General features: G+C 29.3%; 3 protein-coding genes across 9 annotated transcripts; all 3 read left to right on the forward strand.

Moving 5' to 3' along the window:
• The first annotated feature begins 2032 nt into the window (after window positions 1-2032).
• Window positions 2033-5381, forward strand: LOC137828569 (uncharacterized). 7 transcript variants are annotated; one of them, XM_068635190.1, is made up of 6 exons: window positions 2033-2316; window positions 2412-2491; window positions 2903-3002; window positions 3527-4204; window positions 4289-4489; window positions 5183-5381. In XM_068635190.1, the coding sequence occupies exons 1-6, from the start codon at window positions 2230-2232 to the stop codon at window positions 5225-5227; spliced, it is 1191 nt and encodes a 396-aa protein (XP_068491291.1). In that variant the 5' UTR covers window positions 2033-2229; the 3' UTR covers window positions 5228-5381. The 7 variants fall into 7 exon arrangements, with proteins under 7 accessions (XP_068491291.1, XP_068491294.1, XP_068491292.1 ...); XM_068635193.1 differs by having other exon boundaries at window positions 2050-2316; window positions 2906-3158; XM_068635191.1 differs by having other exon boundaries at window positions 2054-2316; window positions 2906-3002.
• Window positions 5382-7967: 2586 nt separating this feature from the next.
• LOC137828570 (acireductone dioxygenase 2-like) lies at window positions 7968-11390 on the forward strand. The gene is made up of 7 exons (XM_068635197.1): window positions 7968-8107; window positions 9191-9302; window positions 9391-9485; window positions 9722-9836; window positions 9924-10048; window positions 10916-10986; window positions 11068-11390. Exons 1-7 carry the CDS (start codon window positions 8090-8092, stop codon window positions 11132-11134), a joined length of 603 nt encoding a protein of 200 aa, XP_068491298.1. The 5' UTR covers window positions 7968-8089; the 3' UTR covers window positions 11135-11390.
• Window positions 11391-16194: 4804 nt separating this feature from the next.
• Window positions 16195-18629, forward strand: LOC137829017 (heat stress transcription factor A-6b-like). Its single transcript, XM_068635812.1, has 2 exons — window positions 16195-17034; window positions 17544-18629. Exons 1-2 carry the CDS (start codon window positions 16726-16728, stop codon window positions 18294-18296), a joined length of 1062 nt encoding a protein of 353 aa, XP_068491913.1. The 5' UTR covers window positions 16195-16725; the 3' UTR covers window positions 18297-18629.
• The last annotated feature ends 4494 nt before the right edge of the window (window positions 18630-23123 follow it).

The raw sequence follows: 23123 nt of genomic DNA on the forward strand, positions 1-23123 counted from the left end.
TATTATAAATTCAACAAATACAATAAAAATATTAAATAACAAACATAATTTATCTATAATAATGTGAATTATATATATATATATATATTTTGTATCAGTCGAGTCAGATGATCTGTAACACTTGTATCAAAGACCGTATGACTGATTAAGATAAAATAAATACACTACACATCAGGGTTTATCTATATGATTATCTAGATTAAATATGACTCGTTAATAATATATATCTATAAACACATAAAACAAAAACAAAGTAGACCAAGATAATAATTATTACACACTAAACATCAAATACTTACTTAAATATAAATTTTTAATATAAATTTTTTTATGGAAGACTAAAACGTAAGACTTAAGAACGAAAGAAGAACCAAAATACAACAAAAACAAATAAATCAGTTATCAACCGCTATTCTTTAATATTTCATCTAGAATACTAAGAACAAAAGTCAAAATCAATCATAAGAGTATGTTTTCCTATTTTTTTTTTTAAATCTTTGTTTTTCTCTCTTAGGCAAATATATGTGATAATGACAAAAGTTACATATGTGATATTGGAGATAACAAAAATTTCAATAAAATATTTTTTACACTTAAAAAGTTCATTTAATATAATTCTCATGATTTTAAATTAAGTTGCATTTATAATAATAAATTCCCCTATGTAATCCTCAAATATTTCTATGTACTGTCATGCCTTTTCCAATTACTTTGTCTCCATGGATATTCCCAATTTTTCTTTATTCTGACAGTGGTGAGTTATTGCTCTTCATAATTTCTTTCTCAAGGAAGTATGGAATCTGACATTTTTCTTTGTATGCTCCAAAACCATTTATTTGGTGCAGTGTTTTAAACTGTGTAGCTGGAGATATTTAGATAGGTGCAGTTTCTTTTTTTTTTAATTGAGATTGATTAGGTTCATGTTAGCAACTTTTTGTAAAAAATGATCCATTGAAATATAATTTAAAGTCTGGGAAGGTGTAAATATTGATAAATTATAATTTTATATTATAATTATTTTTCATGTTAAATTTTGCTAAAATAAAAAAATAACAAAATGTTAAAGTTATTCATATTTTAATATATTTCAAAAGAGCATTAGTTTTAATTTATATAAAAAAATATATTTATAAATAAAAGCTCTCAATTTCACAATAAATTTTAAAATCTAATTAGTTAGTAATTAAAACTTTCGTACCTAACTATACATGTAATTTTTTTATTATCAAAACTTCACCTTTTAACCAAAATACATGAAAAAAACAAAGTCAAACATTTAACAAGTGGATTTATAGACACTTTGTAGTCACTTGGATAGATTACCCTTATTCCTGGCATGTATTGGTTGAAAATTTTGACCATACTATGTACAAATGCATCAGGAAAAGGGTCTTTGAATCCGATTACAATCAATTAGAATTAAGAGTGTAATCCATTATACCTTCTTGGTTTCACATATTCATGATGTCTAATGCTTAAAATTCATGAGTGATACCTATATTGGTCGTTCTTTCATTTACACACATAGTCACCATATCATACACTTACACCCTTTAATGCAGGAACATATTCGTAATTGATCATTCTTACCCATCATTTCACACAAATCTTCTCATTTTCAAAAGGAGTATTCCCTCCATCATCCTTTTTTTTTCTTTCTACACAAATCACCTCAAATTTATCCTACCAAAATAGTTACACTTACAAAACTTTTTGAACCTCCAAGCCTTTCAATACAATGCCACAACCCATCCAAACAAAGATTTAAAAAGTAGCCAAATCATCACAAAGCATTCCTTGGAAAGTCATCATGCTTAGAATAAAAATATAAGTCAAGTATACATTGCAATTCTAATATTAAAACATAATAATTTTATTTACCATGATAAAATAGAAGAACTAGTGAAATACAATTTATTTTTTTAAAAAAAAAGTATGTTCTCAAAATGAAAAAAAAAATTATTAATCATTTTCAAATATTGATGATTATTGGCAAGTATTGGTGGATATTTTGTAAATCATATTATAATTGTGAATTTGCGAAGGAGTGGGTAAGAAGGAAGTAGAAGCCACATCCACATGCAAAGCCTTGTGATCCTTAGTAGAAAGTATTCAAAATGAAAATTTGAGGAATATGAAGGATAATATTATAGAATTTCTTTGTTTGGTGATTAACCCATTTTTCGCTAAGCCACTAACCAACTCTGCTCTCTCTGTTTCCCTGCACTAATGGCTGTTTTCTCTGTGACAACCACCACTTCACCATCTTCATGCCTTCTTCAACAACACCCCTCTTCATCTTCACCCTATCTACGTGTATTTCTCTCCTTATCCCTGCTTCATGCTTCTGCTCTTTCTACCTCCTTGCTTTTCTGCTTTATGCTTAAAATTCCTATGTGTCTATAATTTAGGGCTCACTGCCATATAATCAGAAATTTGGGATTTCCGGGATGCTGGGACTCCCGCCATTTTCCTTCAATTGGAGGAGGAGGTATTGAATTTGTTTTCTGAGCCTGTTTTTATAGAGATTTTTCAACTTGGTAGCAATTTGGGGATTGTTTCAACTTCTGGGGTGTTCTTGATTGGAGTGAAAGTGCGAAAAGTCAATGTGTCTAAAGTTTATTGTAACTATTAGCAAGTAGATAACTTAGTTTCTTAAGTATTTTCTCAGGGTTACTTTCTTGACCATGTGCATGGATTGATAAAAAGCACTTCGGGAATCTCTACCTTTTGAAAGGAATTAGTCTCCAGCGATTGGTTGGAGATATTTTTGGTGCCAAAAAACAGTTTATTTTAAGTTGTTATTTTTTAATCTTACTATTTTTGTGTCCAATTGTTGCCCCTTGTTGTTATCTTATATGATCCTCTTATTGCTGAAGCTGAGTATGTTTGAATCTAAAAGCAGGAGAACTTTAATGTGTGCAGTCAATCAAGATACCGAAGAAGCAATTGTTGAAACTGATAGTCCAATTGATGTGCTCCGAAACAAAGATTCTTATCAAGTAAGACTAGGGGCACCTTTTCAATGTGTTTCTTGCCTTTTCGATTCGTGTTGTCATATCTTGCAGGGATTAGTTTTGAGCAAGTGTACATTTTGGAATTCTTAAGAGTAAAGATACATGTATCAGTACAATGGTCTTCCAATTGGTTCACCACAGGTATATACATGACATCAATTTGGTCTGTTAATATCAGATTGTTACTCAGGTTGGTCTTTGAAGAGTGAAACCAGTGGTATATAACTTTTTATTTGAAGACACGCATGTGATATAAGTAGAGGACTTGTGTGATGTAGCCTGTATTTTTGAAGGATCAACATGGTGCTCACTCTGTTTTTTTATAAAAAATAATTGTAAAGTGTGACTGTAACTTGTGGGTGTTGTTGCTTTATTGATTTAACCACCCTCTCTCCCCCAGTTTGGATAATGTATATAGTCCATGATTATGTAAATTTATGCTTCATTTGTCTTGTTTAGAATTCATGCAATCTTTGGTAGTTGGATACCAATTTGGTTATTCCATGTAGGATGGAAGTAGAACTATTTCCACGGTTTGGGACACAAGTATTGAAGCCTGGTCTCAATTTGCCAGGAGAGTCTCTGGTGAGTGGGATGGATTTGGAGCAGACTTCAGTAATGAAGGAAAGCCAATTGAATTACCCGAGTCCGTGGTGCCTGAAGCATACCGGGAATGGGAGGTTAAAGTATTCGATTGGCAGACTCAGTGCCCCACTCTTGCTGAACCAAAGGAACGTGTTCTTCAATACAAATCCATTCAGTTACTTCCAACTGTGGGATGCGAGGCTGATGCTGCTACACAGTACAGCGTGGATGAGAGGAATGTGAGAGAAGGAATTAGTGGACTTAATGCCTTTGCTTACCAATCCAGTGGTTCTTATGTTGCTGTCTGGCAAAAGAAGGATAACTTACTAGAGTTGGAGTGCTGCATGATCAATCCTCAAGATTGTGAATCTCGGGTTAGGGTTATTCAGTTTATCCATGTATTAAATAACACAGAGATGGTGCTACAGGGCATTAGAGTATTTCGTGAGCAGTGGTATGGGCCATTCAGAAATGGTGATCAACTAGGAGGTTGTGCTGTCCGTGATTCTGCCTTTGCTTCTACTGCACCCATGGCTGCTTCTGATGTTGCTGGTATCTGGAAGGCATCTACAGCTATCGCCACTTTTGGTACTCAAAATACCGTGAGTGCAAGGATCTCTTCTATTACCCTTCTATTTTGCAATCTGGATTTTCCTTTTTTATTGGATCTTTCTTTTTAATTACAGGGGATCTTTCAAGAGCTTTTTGATGAGAAAGTACAGGACTCTGTCAGAGATGGAGACTGCAATATATTACTTCCTAAGCAGCTGTGGTGTTCACTTAAACAAAACAAGGAAGGTGAAACACTAAGTGAAGTGGGATGGCTTTTAGATCATGGACAGACAATCACATCAAGCTGCTTATTCTCAAGCACTGCAAAGCCACAGGCAAGTTAAAAGTTTTGGTAAATGTTTTTTGTTTTGATCTAATGACAGACTTTGATAGATATTGAGGATCCATAGGCTTCCATTCCACTCATAGTATTTTAACTTCTGTTAATTTCAATATATGTGTGCAAGAGTGTATGTGTGAGTTGCTCTTGCTCTAATTCTGGTTTCCTAAATTTAAGATTTGGGGTCCACATTTGGTTATGGAAGCACCAACTCTAATAATGCTCGTTTCTGATTTTATATTAATCTATAATATCTAGTGGCAAGTCAGAGATGAACCTATTGACAGTAGAGAAAAAATAATGAAGACAAATTTGTGGAGATATCAAATAATGAAGGAATAGATTAGTATGACTCTTCCAATCTCTCCCACTTTATCTCAATGTAAATTCTTTACAAGAAAAACAGCACTTGGCAGTGTAACCTACAACAAAAGGGATATATCATATAACAAATATATCAGTAGAACAACAGTATCAACATAAAGGAGGGGGTGACTCTTTTAGGAGAAACACTCTTTTATTGCATCAACGTAGATGATGAAAAAAATCAGATGTTTAGTATATATTATTATGTGATGGAAATTTACGCCTATACTTCTTTGTTTCTTGTCTGGTTCCAATAAAATCTTTTTGTTGTCTATTTTAGCCGTATTTCTTCTAACATAGACATGCTCTCCATCTTTCGCAGGAAATATCAATAGCATTAGAAACTAGAGCTTTGGAATATGCATAGCCAGCTACCCAAGGTGATTTATTCAAATATGAATAATGTTATAATTAAGAGAGAAAGATAGAAAAAAAGGAAAAAGAGACAGGTGTATAAGATTTTAATTATAAAGTTTTTACTACATATATATATATATATAATTTATATTTCGTGGTAAAAATTATATGTACTATTTTTTATTTTTTTTTAAAATATATTTCTTGAGCTAGTAATAGTTAATTTGTTGTTCCATTAAATATATTTTGAAACATATTAAATAATAAATTATTTTTAATAATTAATATATTTAGATAGAATAAATTGACTTGTAGAATGTATATAAAAATAGATGGAAAGGAAAGTATTCAAAAATTGATATAGTTCTTTATATACAATGTTAAATTTGAATCATCTATTCTATAGAGGAAAAATAAATGTCTGGGGTTTTTTCCCATTCATTTTTCATTATAAAATATCATTGTAAACAGCTAATATTTGAGACATTTTTCCGATTTGAAAGTTGAAATTATATATTATAATTTAATTGAGCTCTATGTTTTGAATTGCTAGGTTATCCGAAATTCATTTCATAAAAAAAAATCAGTAAAAAGTAAATTATACTTAGTGGTAAGATTGTCAACTTTAAATGAAAAGTTCAAATTTTATACTGAGAACAGCAAACTAAAAAGTTCAAATTTTATACATATTCAATGGTTTGGTTTGATAAATAAATGAAATGAAAATATGCAAGCAAGCTGTTGTTTTTGGATAACTGTAAAAATATTTTATTTTAACAATTAATTGTATTTATAATTGACGATAATCAGAACTACTTTTTATAAATTTGTTAAAAACTAATTTTAAGATGATTAGTTTCATTTAGATATAATAAAAAAGAATCACTCTTTATACTGTATACATATACACACACATAAAATTTCAGATTCATAAGATCAAATTATTTTACTAAAAAATTATTTGCAAATTCACGTTCTGAAAATTTATAGCTGAAATTACAGACACACTTTTTAATCCCACAATTGAAATTAAAATTGATCTTTACTAAACATGTGTACAATGATTAAGTTATCATTATTTTAAGCATTGCTTTTTTAAAATCTTGTAATAGGAAAATTTACACACACACATATATATATATATATATATTTCTTTTACTTTTTTGTAGTTAATAAAAAGAAAAGAAAATTAACCTTTGTTTCTTTATTTTACTAAACAACTTAAAGAATGTTTTGTTTCTGTTATTTATTTAATGAAACACACCTTAAAAATTGTCAAACAATACTTACACGCAACCATAAGGTACGCAACATGTGTGGTGTGAAAGGAATTTTTGAAGACTTCTTTATTTAGTTGATCTTTCAAATTTGATCTGGACAACACTCTGCATTTACAATGTTAGAATGGCAGGTTAAAAATAGTTTTAAAACATAATACATCCATCATTTACAATTTGATAAATAATTTGAATTGACTGTTAATTAAATTTTATAAATATGTATGGTACATGTTTCAACATCCATAACATTAATAAAGATATTATTCTCTTCATTTTTTTAAATTTAAAATAACTATTTGTATAAAAAAAACTACATGAGAAAAAATTGTCTAAAAAACTATAAAAATATAAAAAATATTTATATTTATGTTTAATTGGACAATTTTACCTTTTAATAATTAGAAAATAATTTCTTTATTTATTTAATAAATTAAATAATTAAATATCTTATTTAAATAAGGACTATTTTAATACTATTTTTATAAAATTATATACTTTTTAAATTATATTAATTTCTAATTAATTATTTATAAAATAATAAAAATATAGAAATAATATAATTATATATTTTTTAATTTAATAAAAATATAAATATACATTCTGGACAGCGTGTGTTTTTCGTTAGTTTATTAGTAATATAAGGACTCTTCTTTCTAAGTTTGTGAAATTTTTGCATCTCCTTATTTTGTTCAAATTACGTTTCTACCATCTCCTCTGTGTTTGGACAAAGCTCTTAATTTTCTTCCATAATCAAATTATTATCTAACTACATTATTTTTATTTTAAAAATGACTTTTCACTAATTGAAAAAATAATAATAATCAAACTCATAGTAATTTCTTTTAAGGATTATCGGTATAGTTACCATGTGATGCATGATAAAGAAAGATTTTGATTAATTTAATTTTATTAAACTCAAAACATTCAAAATGTTGCTACATTAATATACGAAAAAAATATGAAAAATAAGAATGTTGCAGGAAATCTTAATAACACGTTTTTTTTATATATATATATATATATATATTTTTTAGAAGAATACTTATCAGCTAGCTAAACTCTCAAGTATTATGTCGAATATAAAAGTTTTTTTAAAAAAATAAAAAATTCCTTTAGTCTTAAAAGAAACCTAAGTACATTAATTACATGCTCGTGTTTTGTTAAGAAAACGGTTTGTTACATTAAAAGCGATTTAGGTTTATTTGGTATTTTAACCTTTAATTGGAAAAATACATTTATAACAATTCATAAGATACACCTCTGTAATATTTTTTATAATTTTATTCTTAGTTACTTTGATAATAAATAAAATAAAACTTATATTGTTACTTTAATTTTTTTTAGTTATATTTACTTGTTTGTATTACTATAAATAATTACCATGTCACATTGATAATTACAAAACAATAATTTCTAGGACTTGATAAGAAAACTTGAAAAGGCAACATTTTTTTCCACAACGAAAAGGGTATTTTGGTAAAATCGTGATGCAATTGAAGGGTTTATAATTGCGTAGGCATTAAGCACAGGATTGCAGAAATCCCATTGAAAAATCATTGCCTGAAACAAACTGTAGCAGCAAACTCGTTACCATGGTTTCCTCTGACAAGGTAATCCTCCAACTCTCCTTTTATAACTTTTCAAAATCCTCATCTTTTTATCAGTAAATTCTGCCTTTTGTCTTAAAGAAATTTTCGTGGTTTTCCTCTGCGTCGATAATTAAGCGCAGATTTCATCGTGAATGATTATGTTAACGATCATAGTCTGTTATCTGAATTCAAATTTGGCTATTTGTTTGTGTGTATGTGGGTGTTTTTAGATTTCATGAGGAACTTGTGATATTTTCGTGATTTGTTACAAACAAATTTGAAGAAAAAACCGGCTTTACGTGTTACCCACAAAATTCCTTGGAATTTTGAGACAAACAAATTTATTTAATTTTAATTTTAAGTAGTTAAAGGATGTTGTGTGAGGGTTTGGGTAATTTGCACAAAGTCTTAAGGATGTTGTGTCAGGTGCGAAGTAATGAACTCTTAATTGGTTGTTTACTTTTTTTTACCTCACAAGGTGAGTTTGATGTTGATCTGCATAGGTAGTAGGTTCGGAGTTTGGTTGCAAAAATTGGATGCTAACTATCATTGTTCCTACTCCTAGAGAACTTACTTTTTTTGTCTAAATGTCTTATACGGTATCATAGCATTGGTGTGATGATTTTTCAAAGCCAATTATTCTCTATTTAAAATGGTATTTGCTTTCTGATTACTATTATGTTGTCAATCTTGTTATCGATCATTTGCTCAAACTATATCAAATTAGTTAGATGTGTAAAAAAGTTCCTCAATAGTCATACAAATGTATGAACAAGTTGAAACAACTGGGTTGAGAAAATGAATCAGAGAATTATCAAATTCGTTCTTCAAAAGCCAAACATGTAATCATTTTGAATAATAAATCTATTTTTTTGAAGAAACGCAATACTTATAATGATATACAGATAATACTTGAAACGTGGAGAAACATGATCTAATGATCTATATGCGCCCAAAGAGAAAACTAGCCACTTGGGAAAAAAAATAGAAAAAAAGGGTGCACTTCAGTTGTTGCTGTTACTTTTGTGGTTGTGCAGAGGTTGTATGAGTTCCCCATTCAGAATTATGGTGAGATCCTTTTAATCAATTTCATTTTTTTCATAGGATCCACGAGAGGAAGTCCTTCAAGCATGGTACATGGATGATAGTGATGAAGATCAACGACTCCCCCACCACAAAGAACCCAAAGAGTTTGTCTCATTCGATAAACTTGCTGGTAAGTTTCTGCTGCATGTGTCTGTTATATTTATGAGCAGATTTAGAGCTTGACATTTGAATGATCTTTGGTTTGTTTTAAATTGCAGAACTTGGAGTGCTTAGCTGGAAATTAGATGCTGATAACTATGAGACTGATCCAGAGCTGAAAAAGATTCGTGAAGAACGTGGATACACTTACATGGTTTGTTATACGAATGTTTCGTTATAGTTGTTTGGAATTAACTTTCATTCTACTCAAAATGAAATCAACAATATGCAAAAGACTCGCTATAATTTTGATTATTTCAAACATTGTGCTTTATTTATGCAATATTTAACATTTTAAAATTTTTTATTTCATGTCTAGCATGTTGCATTTTGACATCCTGACTAGGATTATGTTTTTTAATAATTTAACCTGTGACACCTTTTCTTCAGGATGTTTGTGAGGTCTGCCCAGAAAAGTTGCCAAATTATGAACAGAAAATCATAAGCTTCTTCGAAGAGCATCTTCACACTGATGAAGAAATCCGCTTTTGTGCTGCTGGAAGTGGTGCAAACTAATTTTAAGCTTTACTTTGATTTTCTTGCCACCTCGTGCTACCCTGCCAAGTTGCTAAAATATCCTGTTTTTGTTTAGGCTATTTTGATGTCAGGGATCGCAATGAAGCTTGGATTCGTGTATGGGTCAAGAAAGGAGGAATGATCATCTTACCTGCTGGAATTTATCATCGCTTTACACTAGATGAGAACAACTACATCAAGGTATTGGTTGCATATATACAAAAATATTTGTACCTCTACTTTTTCTGTTGCTAATAGAAAAGCACTATCTCCTTATACCTTCATTCCTCTACCCCATTGTTTGTGAACTTGATGTTTTTTAATTTGGTTCTCAGAATACTTTATAACATTTCCCTGTACCATTTGGAACGCATTTTACGAGTCTGTTTGTGTATGTTTTTAAAGAAAGAGTACATGATTGCAAAAACAAAATGTTTAGTTGCATTCTTGTAGATATGTTAAGTTTAAGATGTAACTTGGGAGATAGCTATCAACTAGTGCAGAATGTCATGGCTTCTGGCCACTACAATAAAATCACAGTAGCCAACTAATGGAGGATAGATGTATAAACCTTAACCCCATTATATGCATATACAATTAGAGAGGGTAGATGTATATACCTTTACCCCAGGGAGCGAAGAGGTTAAACTCTTCTCTAGGTTAAACTCATATCTCTTGTTAATTGTAGCTCAAGTTAAATGTTAATATATGAATGATGTGATAAACCGTGATATTTTTTTATTGATTATGAATATATCGTGTAGGATATTTTTTCAAAAGAATTTGTGTGTATCTACCTAGTAAAGAGTATGAGATGTTTGTCTTCTGTCTATTATCTTTCATTATAGCAGTCATCTATATATCCACGATCCTGTAACAGCTATAGGGTTTTTGAGTTGGCTGCTATGTCTAGGATTGAGGACTATGCCAACTTGAAATATAATATCTTACAAGCTTATTTTTGTTATCTTCCAGCAATTAATGTGCACTTTCAAGCTTTCTTTTTAGGTTAATTTTGCTGAGTTTAGTCCATCTTTTAAGTGCTTCTTACTATTTTATGATCTGCAGGCACTACGATTTTTTGTTGGTGAGCCAGTTTGGACTCCACACAATCGCCCAAATGATCATCTCCCAGCAAGGTATAACTTAATAAAATTAGTGGTCAGTGATACAATCAGATGCTTTTTTGCCAAACCTCATAGTATGATTTCAATGCGCAGACAACAATATGTAAAGGATTTTGTGGAAAAGGATGTTGCTAACCATGCTGTTGATGCTGCTGCGTAAAGATCTGATCTGCCTGATCTATGCAAGGAGGTGAAAAGGACTAAGACTTTGTTGCTAAAGTAGTAACGTTGAAAAAAGAAAATAATATGGCTCTTTAAATAAAGGGTTCTGTCTTTTTATGTATGCATTTGTGTGTTGGTGCCCATTTAGCTTTGATGTATCCACTGGAGTGTATTTCTTGCCTTTCACTGTATACAGATTGCATTGTATTATTACAAGAATTTGGTAGAGAAAAACCATAAATATGTTTTATGTATGTTTTGGCTGCATTGAAGTTTTACTAGATTAAAATATACAATTGGCAGAAATCAGTCGTGGTGTTTGGGTAGGTTTCATTGAAGTAAGAGTCTTATTTAACAAATTCTGTTTATCATTTAATTATATTTGCTTGAATTTTATTTAATGGATCATGTGTAAGAAAATGATTGCTGATGCAATGTGAAGATAGGTTTACCATTAGTTGAACTTTTTTACATTTCATGAGTTCTCATAATTTTTGGCAATAGTAAAAGTTATGTTAAAGTCTGCTATTATTATATGTTAAGAGGGTGAATGGGAATAGAAAGAAAAGATAATAAAGAAAGCAGAAAGTGAAGTTTAATCAATAAAAAATATATTTTTAAATAGTAATATATTTAAATTATTTTATAATTATTAAAATTTAAACAAGTTTATTTTCTTTTATTTATTATTTTAATATGTAGTAGAATAGTTTATATACTTAAAAAACAATTTATAAATATAATTTCATATAAAAAAAACAATTTTTAAATATAAATTAGAGTTAAAATAGATAATTTTATAAAATCTAAAAATGTAAATTAATTAATTTAAACTTTACTTATAATTTTAATATTTTTATTTTAAATATATATGCTATTATGTTTTATATTAAAATTTTGATTTTTTATATTAATATATTAATATAATATTATAATATATAAATAATATTTTTGAACATAACGTTTTTAATATAATCGATTATGTTATTTAGATACATAAGAAAATAATGATAGTATGTATTTCTTTATAAATCTTTATCTTGTAACACAAAAAGTTTATTAGTATATATTATTTTATTTTTTATTTTTTTTATTTTCGAGCTTGTCGTTTTTTCAATCTAAGTAGTAAATGGTGTGAAATAATTAGAAAAGTTAGCACACATATGCTGAAAATTATATAATCAGTTTTTTTTTTATTTAGTTGAGTATTATAACATAGTTAATATGATTTTTTAATCATAATTTATATGAAAAACAAGTTTTTATTATAAATTTGAAAATATTCTAGTGACATAAAAGAACGATAAATATTTATAATTTAAGTTTTTTAAAATATTTAATCGTATAAGTTCAAGGACATAGAAAATATAGTTTAGATTATAAATAGTATAATTAAAATAACACATGAATATTTTATTGAAAAAATAATAGATAAATAAATAAAAAAATTATTTGAATTTTATTTTAATATAACTATCATTTGTTTATAATTTTTTTTTTTCTGTCTTTTCTCTATATTTGTAGCATCATCTTTCACTAGACTAACAATCAAAAGTCGTATTTAGACTCTTGGTAGTGAGCATAATAAGATTATCTAATCAGAATTTTAATTGGAGTTAAACTATTCTTGGATTTTGTAGGAATTTGAATTCTTTATGAGCACACCTACTCAAAGTCGGGTAAAGGAAACTAGTTTTATTTTAAATAAAATTTTATGTTAGAAGATTTGGATGTGGGGTTCATCCAATTTTCTTACAGGTTGTATTGTTGAGTAAACTAATGTGTTTTGTTTGAGATTGAAAGTGGAAGTATTGAAATGATATATTTTGATGATTTGGTAAATTTTCAAGTTGATTGTGATGTGAACAAAATTCTTGATTTGAATGAGATAAATCAATTGAAATAGTTATTTTCTGAAAGTGGAGGTTCTGGAAGATAGCAATTATCTTGACTTGTTATATGAATTAATCTTGTCATAAGAGGTAATTTGACATTGAGAGTATTATGAACATAGTTGTGTAGATTCATAATGAGATATTATGACACACAAATATCTGAGTCTATTTAAATGCATAAGTCTTCCGGAAGTAACCAATGTCTTCTTTGTAGATCATTATAAGTCTGACATGAGAGAGATGAATTATGGATTTTTTATAAACACTTGATTTCTTTGTGAAAATGTATAAGGATAAATAAATTTATGCTTATTAATTGAAGTCACATTTATAGTATAAATTTTAAAAGTAGACAGTTTATTGTTTATTTGTATTTTATTTTCTTTGTATGTGACGTGATATTACATGCGAGAGAACTCCATAGTAAGATGGCAAATGTAATGTTTAATTTCTTATATGTGCATGTATTAAATTTTCTATAAATAGAGGTGTATTTTTAACAAGTGCACAACTTATAAGTTGTAAATATTTATTTTAATATTTATGTATATTATAATTTTTAGACGTGATAAAAGAAGGATGTTATAAATATTAATAGTATGAATGTTATTAATACTAATAATATCATTAATTATAATATCAATAATAATAATCATAATATAATATGATAATAGATAAAGATTATTATTCACTTAAGAAGCTTAAATTCGAGTTTATGTTATAACAATAAAAAAAAATATAAACAATCTCAAAAGCAACAAATAGTAACATGTGATATCAACTCTTATAGTTTGATACCAAAAATAATATTTACAGTAATTTAACAATCGGATAAATTAATATTTTTATTATTTTTACTTTTTAATCGTATATATTATTAAATGAATTGACAAAGTGAATTTTTTTTTATATTTCGTGGTGTAAAAGTATCTTTTATGATTTCTCTTCTACTCAGATCTCTAATCTTCAATGTTATTATAATATTATAATTATAATTATACTAAAATATTAGTTAAGTGCTTACACGTGTCTGGCCTCGTGTCCCCTGCAGCTCCTCTACTGGTGTGTTAATCATTCTAATGTAATGTGTAAAGCTTAGTATATATAGTAACAATAATTTGATATATTAAAGTATTTAATAAAAAATCATCAAAACATATATATATATAGTAACAATAATTTCTTTTTGAGAGACAAAGCAGCCCCGTGAATGTGGCCCGATGATTGAATAAATAATGAAAAGTAAATAATAATATTAATAAAATACAAAATGTATTGATGAATTTATTTTGGAATAAAATAATATTGGTGTAGCTGGATATTTATTTTGGCAACCTACCCACAACACTGTTACTCTTTTTTCTTTTTAAAATAAATATTTTACGAACTTTATCTACAAAATAATTAATTTTGTTTTTAAAATTGAATTTTTTTTTTACTTTTTGGTCAAAAACATTTCAGATTTATTAAAAAATATCTTTTGCGTAAAAAATGCATTGTTAGTTAAATGAGCTTTAATATGAATTTAGAATAATTGTGATAAAATCTAATAATATTATAATATATAATTTCACAAAAAATCTTAAAATGATAACAATATGAAAATTCTAAACTATAATACATTATATTAAATTCAAAAGCATTTTATATATTTAAAAATTATGCATACGCGAAGAGGAGGAGATTCTGTACTGATAGATATCTGAAACATCACTGTTTCTTGTTTTTTGAGGACTGAAAATGTCTCTGTCTATCATCAATGACACATGTCTCGATTCAGATTATTGTCACCAAGTTAAGAACTGACCAAACTCCAGTACAAGGAAAATACGTAAAGCAAACAAATATTAATGTCTTATTTTATTTACTGTTTTTTCATAAAAGAAATTATAAATGTTTGATTATCAAATTTTATAATTTGTTATTATTTTTCTATTTTCTGAACTCAAAAAAGTTAAACAGTTCCTCGATTTCTATTTATCATTTTTTGTACTGAAAACAAGTACACAAAATAATATCAGATTCCTTTCATTCACGACAATGTTGCAAATACATGAGAAAAACAATTTAAAAATACGTGAGAAATAATATTAGGATTGCGAAATAAAATAAAAATATATATCGTGCCACATGTGAGTAGTTTGACCTGTCAGGTGGATCTCCGCTGAATATATAAATACTTTATTGTTTAATAGGCCGACCTAATTATAATTTACACTAAATAAATATTTTAAACATGATTAATATTCAGTTTTCTCACACTCTCACATAATTAAAATAATAATATATAAATATAATAATTTGTCTCTTTTATATAGGATTCGCTACTATGTAACACAACTGATATAACGGACACGAAGATACATATAATATATATAATATTTAAAATGTAAGATACGAGTACACTGATCTATATATTATATAATTATGAATTATATAAATTAATAATAAAGATTTATGTACACAAGTATGTTCCAGATTATTTTTTAGAGTAGAAAAATGTTTTTCATGACTGATTCAAAATGATTTGAATTTTTATAATTATAATAAAAATTTATACAATAAATTTGAATTTTTAGAAATTAATGTATTTTTCTTTTTTAAAATTGTGTTAGAACCGTACTAGAATTGTTAGAAATCCAACAAATACTTTTTTAATTGAACATTTCACGGATATGTATATGACATTGACATATCATTTAAAAAAAATAATTTAATAAATAATAAATAGTGAATGGTATGATATAGTCAACAAATTATTTCTGAACTATTCTTGCTAAATTGGGAAAGAAACCACACAGAAGAGGGAAATAAAAAGAAAGTAACAAAAAAGTGAGAGCATGAAACAAAACAAACAATTTATAAAGTAAATGGGTCTGGTAAGTTCTTGGTTTTCACATGTGGTGATGCTCTTTTCATTACCCAAGCCGTTGACAAAAAACACAAAGAAAAACCAAAAGGGAATTCTACATTTTAATATACAAATATCTTATCCTTGTTTTGCCTCACCTTTGGTGACTCACAACTAAACCAATTAATGCAAGCCACAAGGACTTTCCCAAAGGAGAAATAATGAATCAGAGAAGAAAAAATATGTGTTAGATTTCTCTTTCCATCTACTTTACCTTCTCCATATCCCAAAAGAAAAAGCAAAAAGGGAAAAGAACAAAGGTAACAACAACATCCAATTATAATATCAGCAAAATTCATACTGTACTTGCTTCTCCTTTCTCCACGTCGCTCTGATCCAAAAGTTTCCTTCCCATCATCAGACTATTACATCATATACAAGTCTACATTCATTGCTCCATTTCTCCTCCTCTCTCTCTCCTCCATGTTTCTCTTCTATGAGCAATAGCTAATTCCACACCAATACATCTGTTCTTTCTTTTCAGTTTGTCATTATTCATAACTCATCACCCAAATTCCTTTATCAATACTTTAACTCTACTGCATTGACTAGCTGTTTTCATAGTTGTTTTTACTATCCATATCAAGAACAATCATATTCGTGTCAAGATAGGACATTGGATGTAGATAGAATTTGAAACATATATAACTAGTTTCTTGTACTTGACATAATCTGTGTTGATTCCTCCTTTAAGAGAGCCTCATAACAAGGTCAAAGGCACGTTCACAGCTAGAATTAAGAAGGGTAGCTAGATCAAAGCTTGAGCTCTACATACATTCCAACATGAATCCTCAGGGTCGAGTGAAGGAAGAGTTTCTTGGAGAAAGTTCTTCCTTTTATGGTGGCTATGATCCGCATCCAGTAATGATTGTTCCTCAACCAATTGAGGGGCTCCATCAAACTGGCCTTCCACCATTCCTCACAAAAACATACGACATTGTTGATGACCCTTCCACTAACCATATAATTTCCTGGAGCTCGGGGAACAACAGCTTCATTGTGTGGGATCCACAGGCCTTTTCCATAACCCTTCTGCCCAAGTTCTTCAAGCACAACAATTTCTCCAGTTTTGTCAGGCAACTCAACACCTATGTCAGTAACATCTCTTTCTACTTCCAATTATCCAATATCATGTATATTTTATCCTTCTCCTAGCTAGTTTTTCTAACTGCGATATGAAATGAAATGTTGCTTTCATTATGGATTGCTTTTAGATGCAACGGTATATAATCTTAATCATCTTCTTTGTCATGAATTGATGTGTTAGTATTAATTCTTCCATCTTAGTTATCATATTTGGCACTGTAGGTTTGGCTTGGGCCCCACTTTTTGTGTTTATTTCCCCACTTCCCCATTTTGATTATTGAAAAGGAAAAGTAAAGTTGCAACATAAAACGATAGAAGACAGTATTGGTATTCACCTTTAATTTGCAGTGATGTTGTTATATCTTAATATATATATAAGGCGTGATAAACTTGTTGTCACTCATAGCTAGGTGGTTTAGGTAAAGAGTTTAATCATATTCATTTGTCATACCATTATACGACAGTATTTTTAATACATTTGAAAATGAATTAGAGGGAATTTGACATGACTGTAGGGGTTTAAGAAGGTTGATCCAGATAAGTGGGAATTTGCTAATGAGATGTTTCTTAGAGGGAAAAGGATTCTTTTGAAGAACATTAGAAGGCGGAAAACAAATCATCAATCTCATGCGATGCAGCAAGGTGTGGATCCTTGTGTTGAGGTGGGGCAGTTTGGATTAGATAGAGAAGTTGATAGGTTGAAGCGTGACAGACAAGTTCTTATGGGGGAGTTGGTGAAACTCAGACAACAGCAACAGAATACTAGAGTTCACATTCAAGCAATTGAAGGAAGGCTTAAAAAGACTGAACAGAATCAGCAACAAACTATGAATTTCTTGGCCAGGGTAATGCAGAATCCTAACTTCGTGCAACAATTGGTTCAGCAAAAGGAGCTGAGAAAGGAGCTCGAGGAAGGTTTTTCCAAGAAGAGGAGGAGTCTTGATCAAGGGCCTAGTAATGTTGTTGAAGTAGGAGAATTAGATTGCGCTGAAGAGTACTCAAGTTTCATTGAACTTGAACCTCAAGTATACAATGAGAAAGTATTGGAGTTTGAGGTACCTGATCTTGACCTTGGTTTGAATCTGGAGGAGCAAATTGGAAGGCAAAAGAGAATGGAGGGAGATTATATTCAACTTGAAAGTATAGATAAAGATATTGATGAGGTGTTTTGGCAAGATTTGCTCAAAGAGGACATTGAAGATCAAGGTGTACTAGGTGTTGATGTATTGGCTCAGCAACTTGGTTATTTGGCTTCTAGTTATAAATAGGAGATTGTAAAGGCTAGCTGCATTTCCATTGCTTCAACGCATAGCAGTATCTCCTTAATTCCTTTTAGATATATACACTTCTCTGACAAGTTTTTGTGTTGATACTGAAGATGCTAAGCTGACTTTCTTGTCAAATTTTTATTCCACATTTAAAGCCCGAGATTATCAAGAAATGGACACCTTTTGATGACAGTTATAGAGTGCAAAAGGGTGGCTCTTCACATCGTTTTCTCAATTATTCTATGTCAAATTTATTTCAAGTTAATATCTCATGTGAAAATGATACATAGTTTTGTTGCAATAAGTTGTGGAGGAACTCTCTTGGTTTGGACATATGATTTCATGCGATTTCGATTTCCACTTCAAGAGGCATCTCTTTAGAAGGGCTTCTTGGTAGGGTTGCACCTTGAGTTGCATAAGATTTTACGATGACGTTGAACTGAATTGGATTGGAGCATAGGTTGCTTGCTTCAACTTTCTGTCTTGCTGATAAGGTTGCACATGACATGCATGAGCAGTGTTGACACGTGTCTCTTCATAATCCTGCAAATTCCTATGACTAATCTTAAATTTTTCAAAATTTTCTTTCACCTTTTGTTTCACTTAGGCGAAATAATTTTTTATCTTTTTAATCAAGGGACTTCAATTTTGGCCTAATAACTATTCCAAAAGCTGAACTGATGATAAAATTGGAGATTACTCACAGATGAAAAAATTCAACGAATAAAGTAAATATTTTTTATAAAAATAATAATTAATGTGTGATATTTATCTCAATCATGTTATAAAAAACATGCTATGTATACACATAAATCTTCAAAAGCATAAATGACTAACAAAGTATGTCTACTTATAACCCAGAAAACATTTCTTTATTACTGTCTCAAATCCAAAATAGTTTTGTTGATCACCATTGCATATAGACTTCAATAAAAGAAAAAAAATATTTAAATCACAAAAGGTTAGTAATTAGTCATCCTCAATTGATCGAAATAAAATATTTAAATCACAAAAGGTTAGTAATTAGTCATCCTCAATTGATCGAAATAATATATTCTTGCACCTGTATAGGCAAAGAGGGTCTAGATAACCTGAAACTGGTTGTATAATTGCTGACGTGTCAGTGATCTCCTATCTTATTCCTTTAAGTCTCATTCTTCAAGAGTTGGTGCTTGGTCGGGGTTGACCTGAAAAAGGTACTCCAACGATAAGTAAGTATTTTGTGTAAAAAGTGTATGTTTGTAAAATGATAAAAGCGTATCTTACATATAGAGTTGGTCATGGGCCCGGGCTGAATATCAGTTACCCACTGATGTGTGCCATAATCCCTGATTATAGCAAGATATATTGGTATACAGTTATGTTGGTATATACGAAGAATATCTTTAACGTCTTTTAGTTAATCAGTATTTAGCTGATTTCTCATAGATATTTCTCGCATAATTTGGGACGTGCTTATGACTCATTAAGACTTATGGTAATTGTCGTTGCTGCCATTTATTAAGTGTCTTGAAAGTGTGCCATTTATCAAGGCCGAGATTGGCTCGTCCGGTACCGACCGGTACACTATGCTTGAAGGATTCGTTAGTTTAGTTTTTGAAGAGTTTAGATGTGATCGTTGGGTGCCCCGAGGTGAGATGTGATTGTTGGGTGCATTTAATGTTGTCAGAGATGTGACGCGTACTTTTTCGAAAAGTCGTTTGGTGAGCATTATTTGATCGAAGAGATTTAACGGCTATCAATTTGTGTCGTTTCAGATGTTGAGTATCGTGAGCTATGTAGCACAGATACAGATATGGACACTGACACGACACAGATATGCATACGGAGATACATATAATCTCTAAAATGTAGAACACGAGGACATGAATTTATATATTATATAATTTTGAATTATATAAATTGAAAATAAATATTTATGTGCAAAAGTATGTTTGAGATTTTTTTGATAGCATGAAGATATTTTTCATGACTAGTTTAAAAGAATTTGTTCCTTATTTTTATAATCATAATAAAAATTTATACAATAAATTTGAGTTTTTAGAAAATTATTGTATTTATATCTTTTAAAATTGTGTTAGAACCGTGCTAGAATTTTCAAAAATCTAACAAATATTTATTGAATTGAATACTTCACTGATAAGTGTCCTACGAGTGTCGACACTGATACGTGTGTCCGACACGAATACGTCATTTAAAAGAAGTGTCTGAGCCTCATAGATCGTGAGCCTTTGAATGAAAGGTAATATAACAGTGTTGAGCAGTGAACATTTTATTCTCTCTCCTTTAGGCTTTTCTATAAATAGAGGCGCTTATGAACGTATTTGTTGTTTTATCTTTTGTGCCCAAGAGTGTGTCGAGCGTGATCCGAGCTACAAGTGGGTTGATCCACACGTCTTAAACGTCCCTACTTGTTTTAGGGGTCTTACTGCTTTAGACGATTTCTTGTCTAAAGTATCTATTTTGAAACCTGACTCTCCTTCGGACGCGATGATGACGATAGTTGTAGCCACACCGACCGGGTATGTAATGGTCGGGAGGACGCTCTACAAGATTTCTTCTTTGTATATATTATCTTTTTTTTTTACGATTTGCGCATCACCCTTCCTTTTGACGAAGGGGGTCATTCGGATCCTTAATGTTGTGTCCTCACAGTTACACCCTAACTCGTGAGCGGCTCTCTAAATGTTTAGGATACTTTGTGATACTTTTAGATTAAAACCGACCCTGAAATCCTTCTTGTTCTATTATAATTCTCGATCGAATACTCAAGTGAGTTGGTTGTCCTTGACAAGTCGACGGTGAAGTATTCGCTTTGTTCCCCATGCTCGAAGAATTTGTTAGTTTCTGAAGAGTAGTAATATAACCGTTGGACGTCCCAAGATGAGATGTAACTGTCGTTGGTGTCCTTTATTAAGTGTATTGAAAGTGTACTTTGACGCGATCGGTCAGTCATCAAAACCAAAATTGACTTATCTGGTACTGACCGATACAATTCTTAATCCACCAATTTAAATGATACCGAGCTTGAACTTACCAATGTTTTTTCCCTTTCACATTGTGACCATAGATACATATGACTTGGTTAGTAGGCTTTCCTCAAATAGATCTTGAAGTTTCAACCTCCCTCAAATCTTGAGAGTATCAAACGTCTCTCAAACCAATTCCAAAGAAGAGGTTTTACCTAAACAAACTCAAGATTGACTTCGAAGTTAAACTGTGTGATTTGCAATATATAAAAACAAAGTTTCATTGATTATATATTTATAGTTATTTGATTTTGACTAGCACAAAAGGAATCAAGATATATATAATACACATCTGAACCAATAAAAATCAAATTCTATATAAGTTATATTTGTAAGAAAAAGAAAGAATCTTACAATTTTATTTTTTTAAATATAACTTACTGAAATATTTATTCTATAACTTAGGTAAGAATAGGATGATAAATATTTATATCCCTAAGAATGTATTAACTTAAATCCCTTTAAAATATATTGAAGATGTTAAATTTGAATTAAATAAAACTTTACTGTGTGATGCTGCAAATAAAGGATAAGTTTAATTGATTTGTAAGTACAGGTTTTGGGAATTTTAATAGCCAGAAACCTAGTTTGAATTACTACCAATAACATTGTTTGGTTTAACTAAATTTTAAACGCTCGTTCTTTATTATTTGTTATCATATTTCATTATAAATAGATAAAAACAGCATTATAAAATGTTTAATAAAACTACTAAGTTAATTTGATTTTTATAAAAGTATTTGCTAAAATATCTTCTGGTAACTTATCTTATGAGTTTTAATTTATAAGTTACAACTTATTCTAACTAGTTTTTAACTTTTAGTTTACTTAATTTTCTTTTATCATTATTTTAATATTTTTATTATTATCCTTAACTTTTTTTTATCTATTACTAACCATTATCAAATTTCTAATTACTAACATGAAAACTTTTTATAAAAAAAAATATAATTACAAATATTGAATATTTATTTTAATTATTTACATTTAATATTAAAATAAAATTACAATTATTTTATAAAAATGTAAATAATAACTGAAAAATCTAAATTACAGATAGAGGGAATTTGTGAGAGTAAACGTTGATTAAATAATGAATATGTAATGAGAATGGCGAGCAAGGGAAAGCAACATTGATTTCCGCATTTGGTGGCACCTCCATCCATAATCGGATCCACCAACCTCTTTATTCAAACTTTATTTATTATGTGTAAAAAAACTTTATTGAGAATTAAAATAATTTCTACAGTAGAGTTATTACGAAATTAAAAAACATTGAAGGTTTTTTATGTCAAAATTCAATTAAAATTCTCTCAACTGTTACGTTGCATAAACAATTTTTTTTCTTATTCTCTTTTAAGATTTATTAAAATTATTATATAATAATATTTATTATTGTGACGGTCAAAAGGTCAACTAAATTATATAATAATTCTTTTCATTAACATTTTTAATGCCTGGGTTTCTACTACTTCACTATTTACTTGTTAGAAATTTTATTTTTCAAACAGCTCTAGAATTTCAATAGTATTAAAAATATAACTACTGTCATACGATTCATTATTTAAACCATTATCACACACCTATGTTGCATGGATAGAGGTATGCTGCTTGCTGCAAAAATTTAGGAAACAAACACATTAATATAAATTATTATTTTACAAAATGTGACTTGGATCTCGTTGATTTTATTAATGTAAAAACCATACCAGTCAGGAATAGAGATTCATTTTATTTAGACATTTTTATATAAAAAACAGAAATTATAATTATATAGGGACATATCAAAATCCTATAT

The sequence above is a fragment of the Phaseolus vulgaris genome, chromosome 7 (genome assembly GCF_000499845.2).
Source record: "Phaseolus vulgaris cultivar G19833 chromosome 7, P. vulgaris v2.0, whole genome shotgun sequence".
In the NCBI taxonomy this organism is placed as follows: domain Eukaryota; kingdom Viridiplantae; phylum Streptophyta; class Magnoliopsida; order Fabales; family Fabaceae; genus Phaseolus; species Phaseolus vulgaris.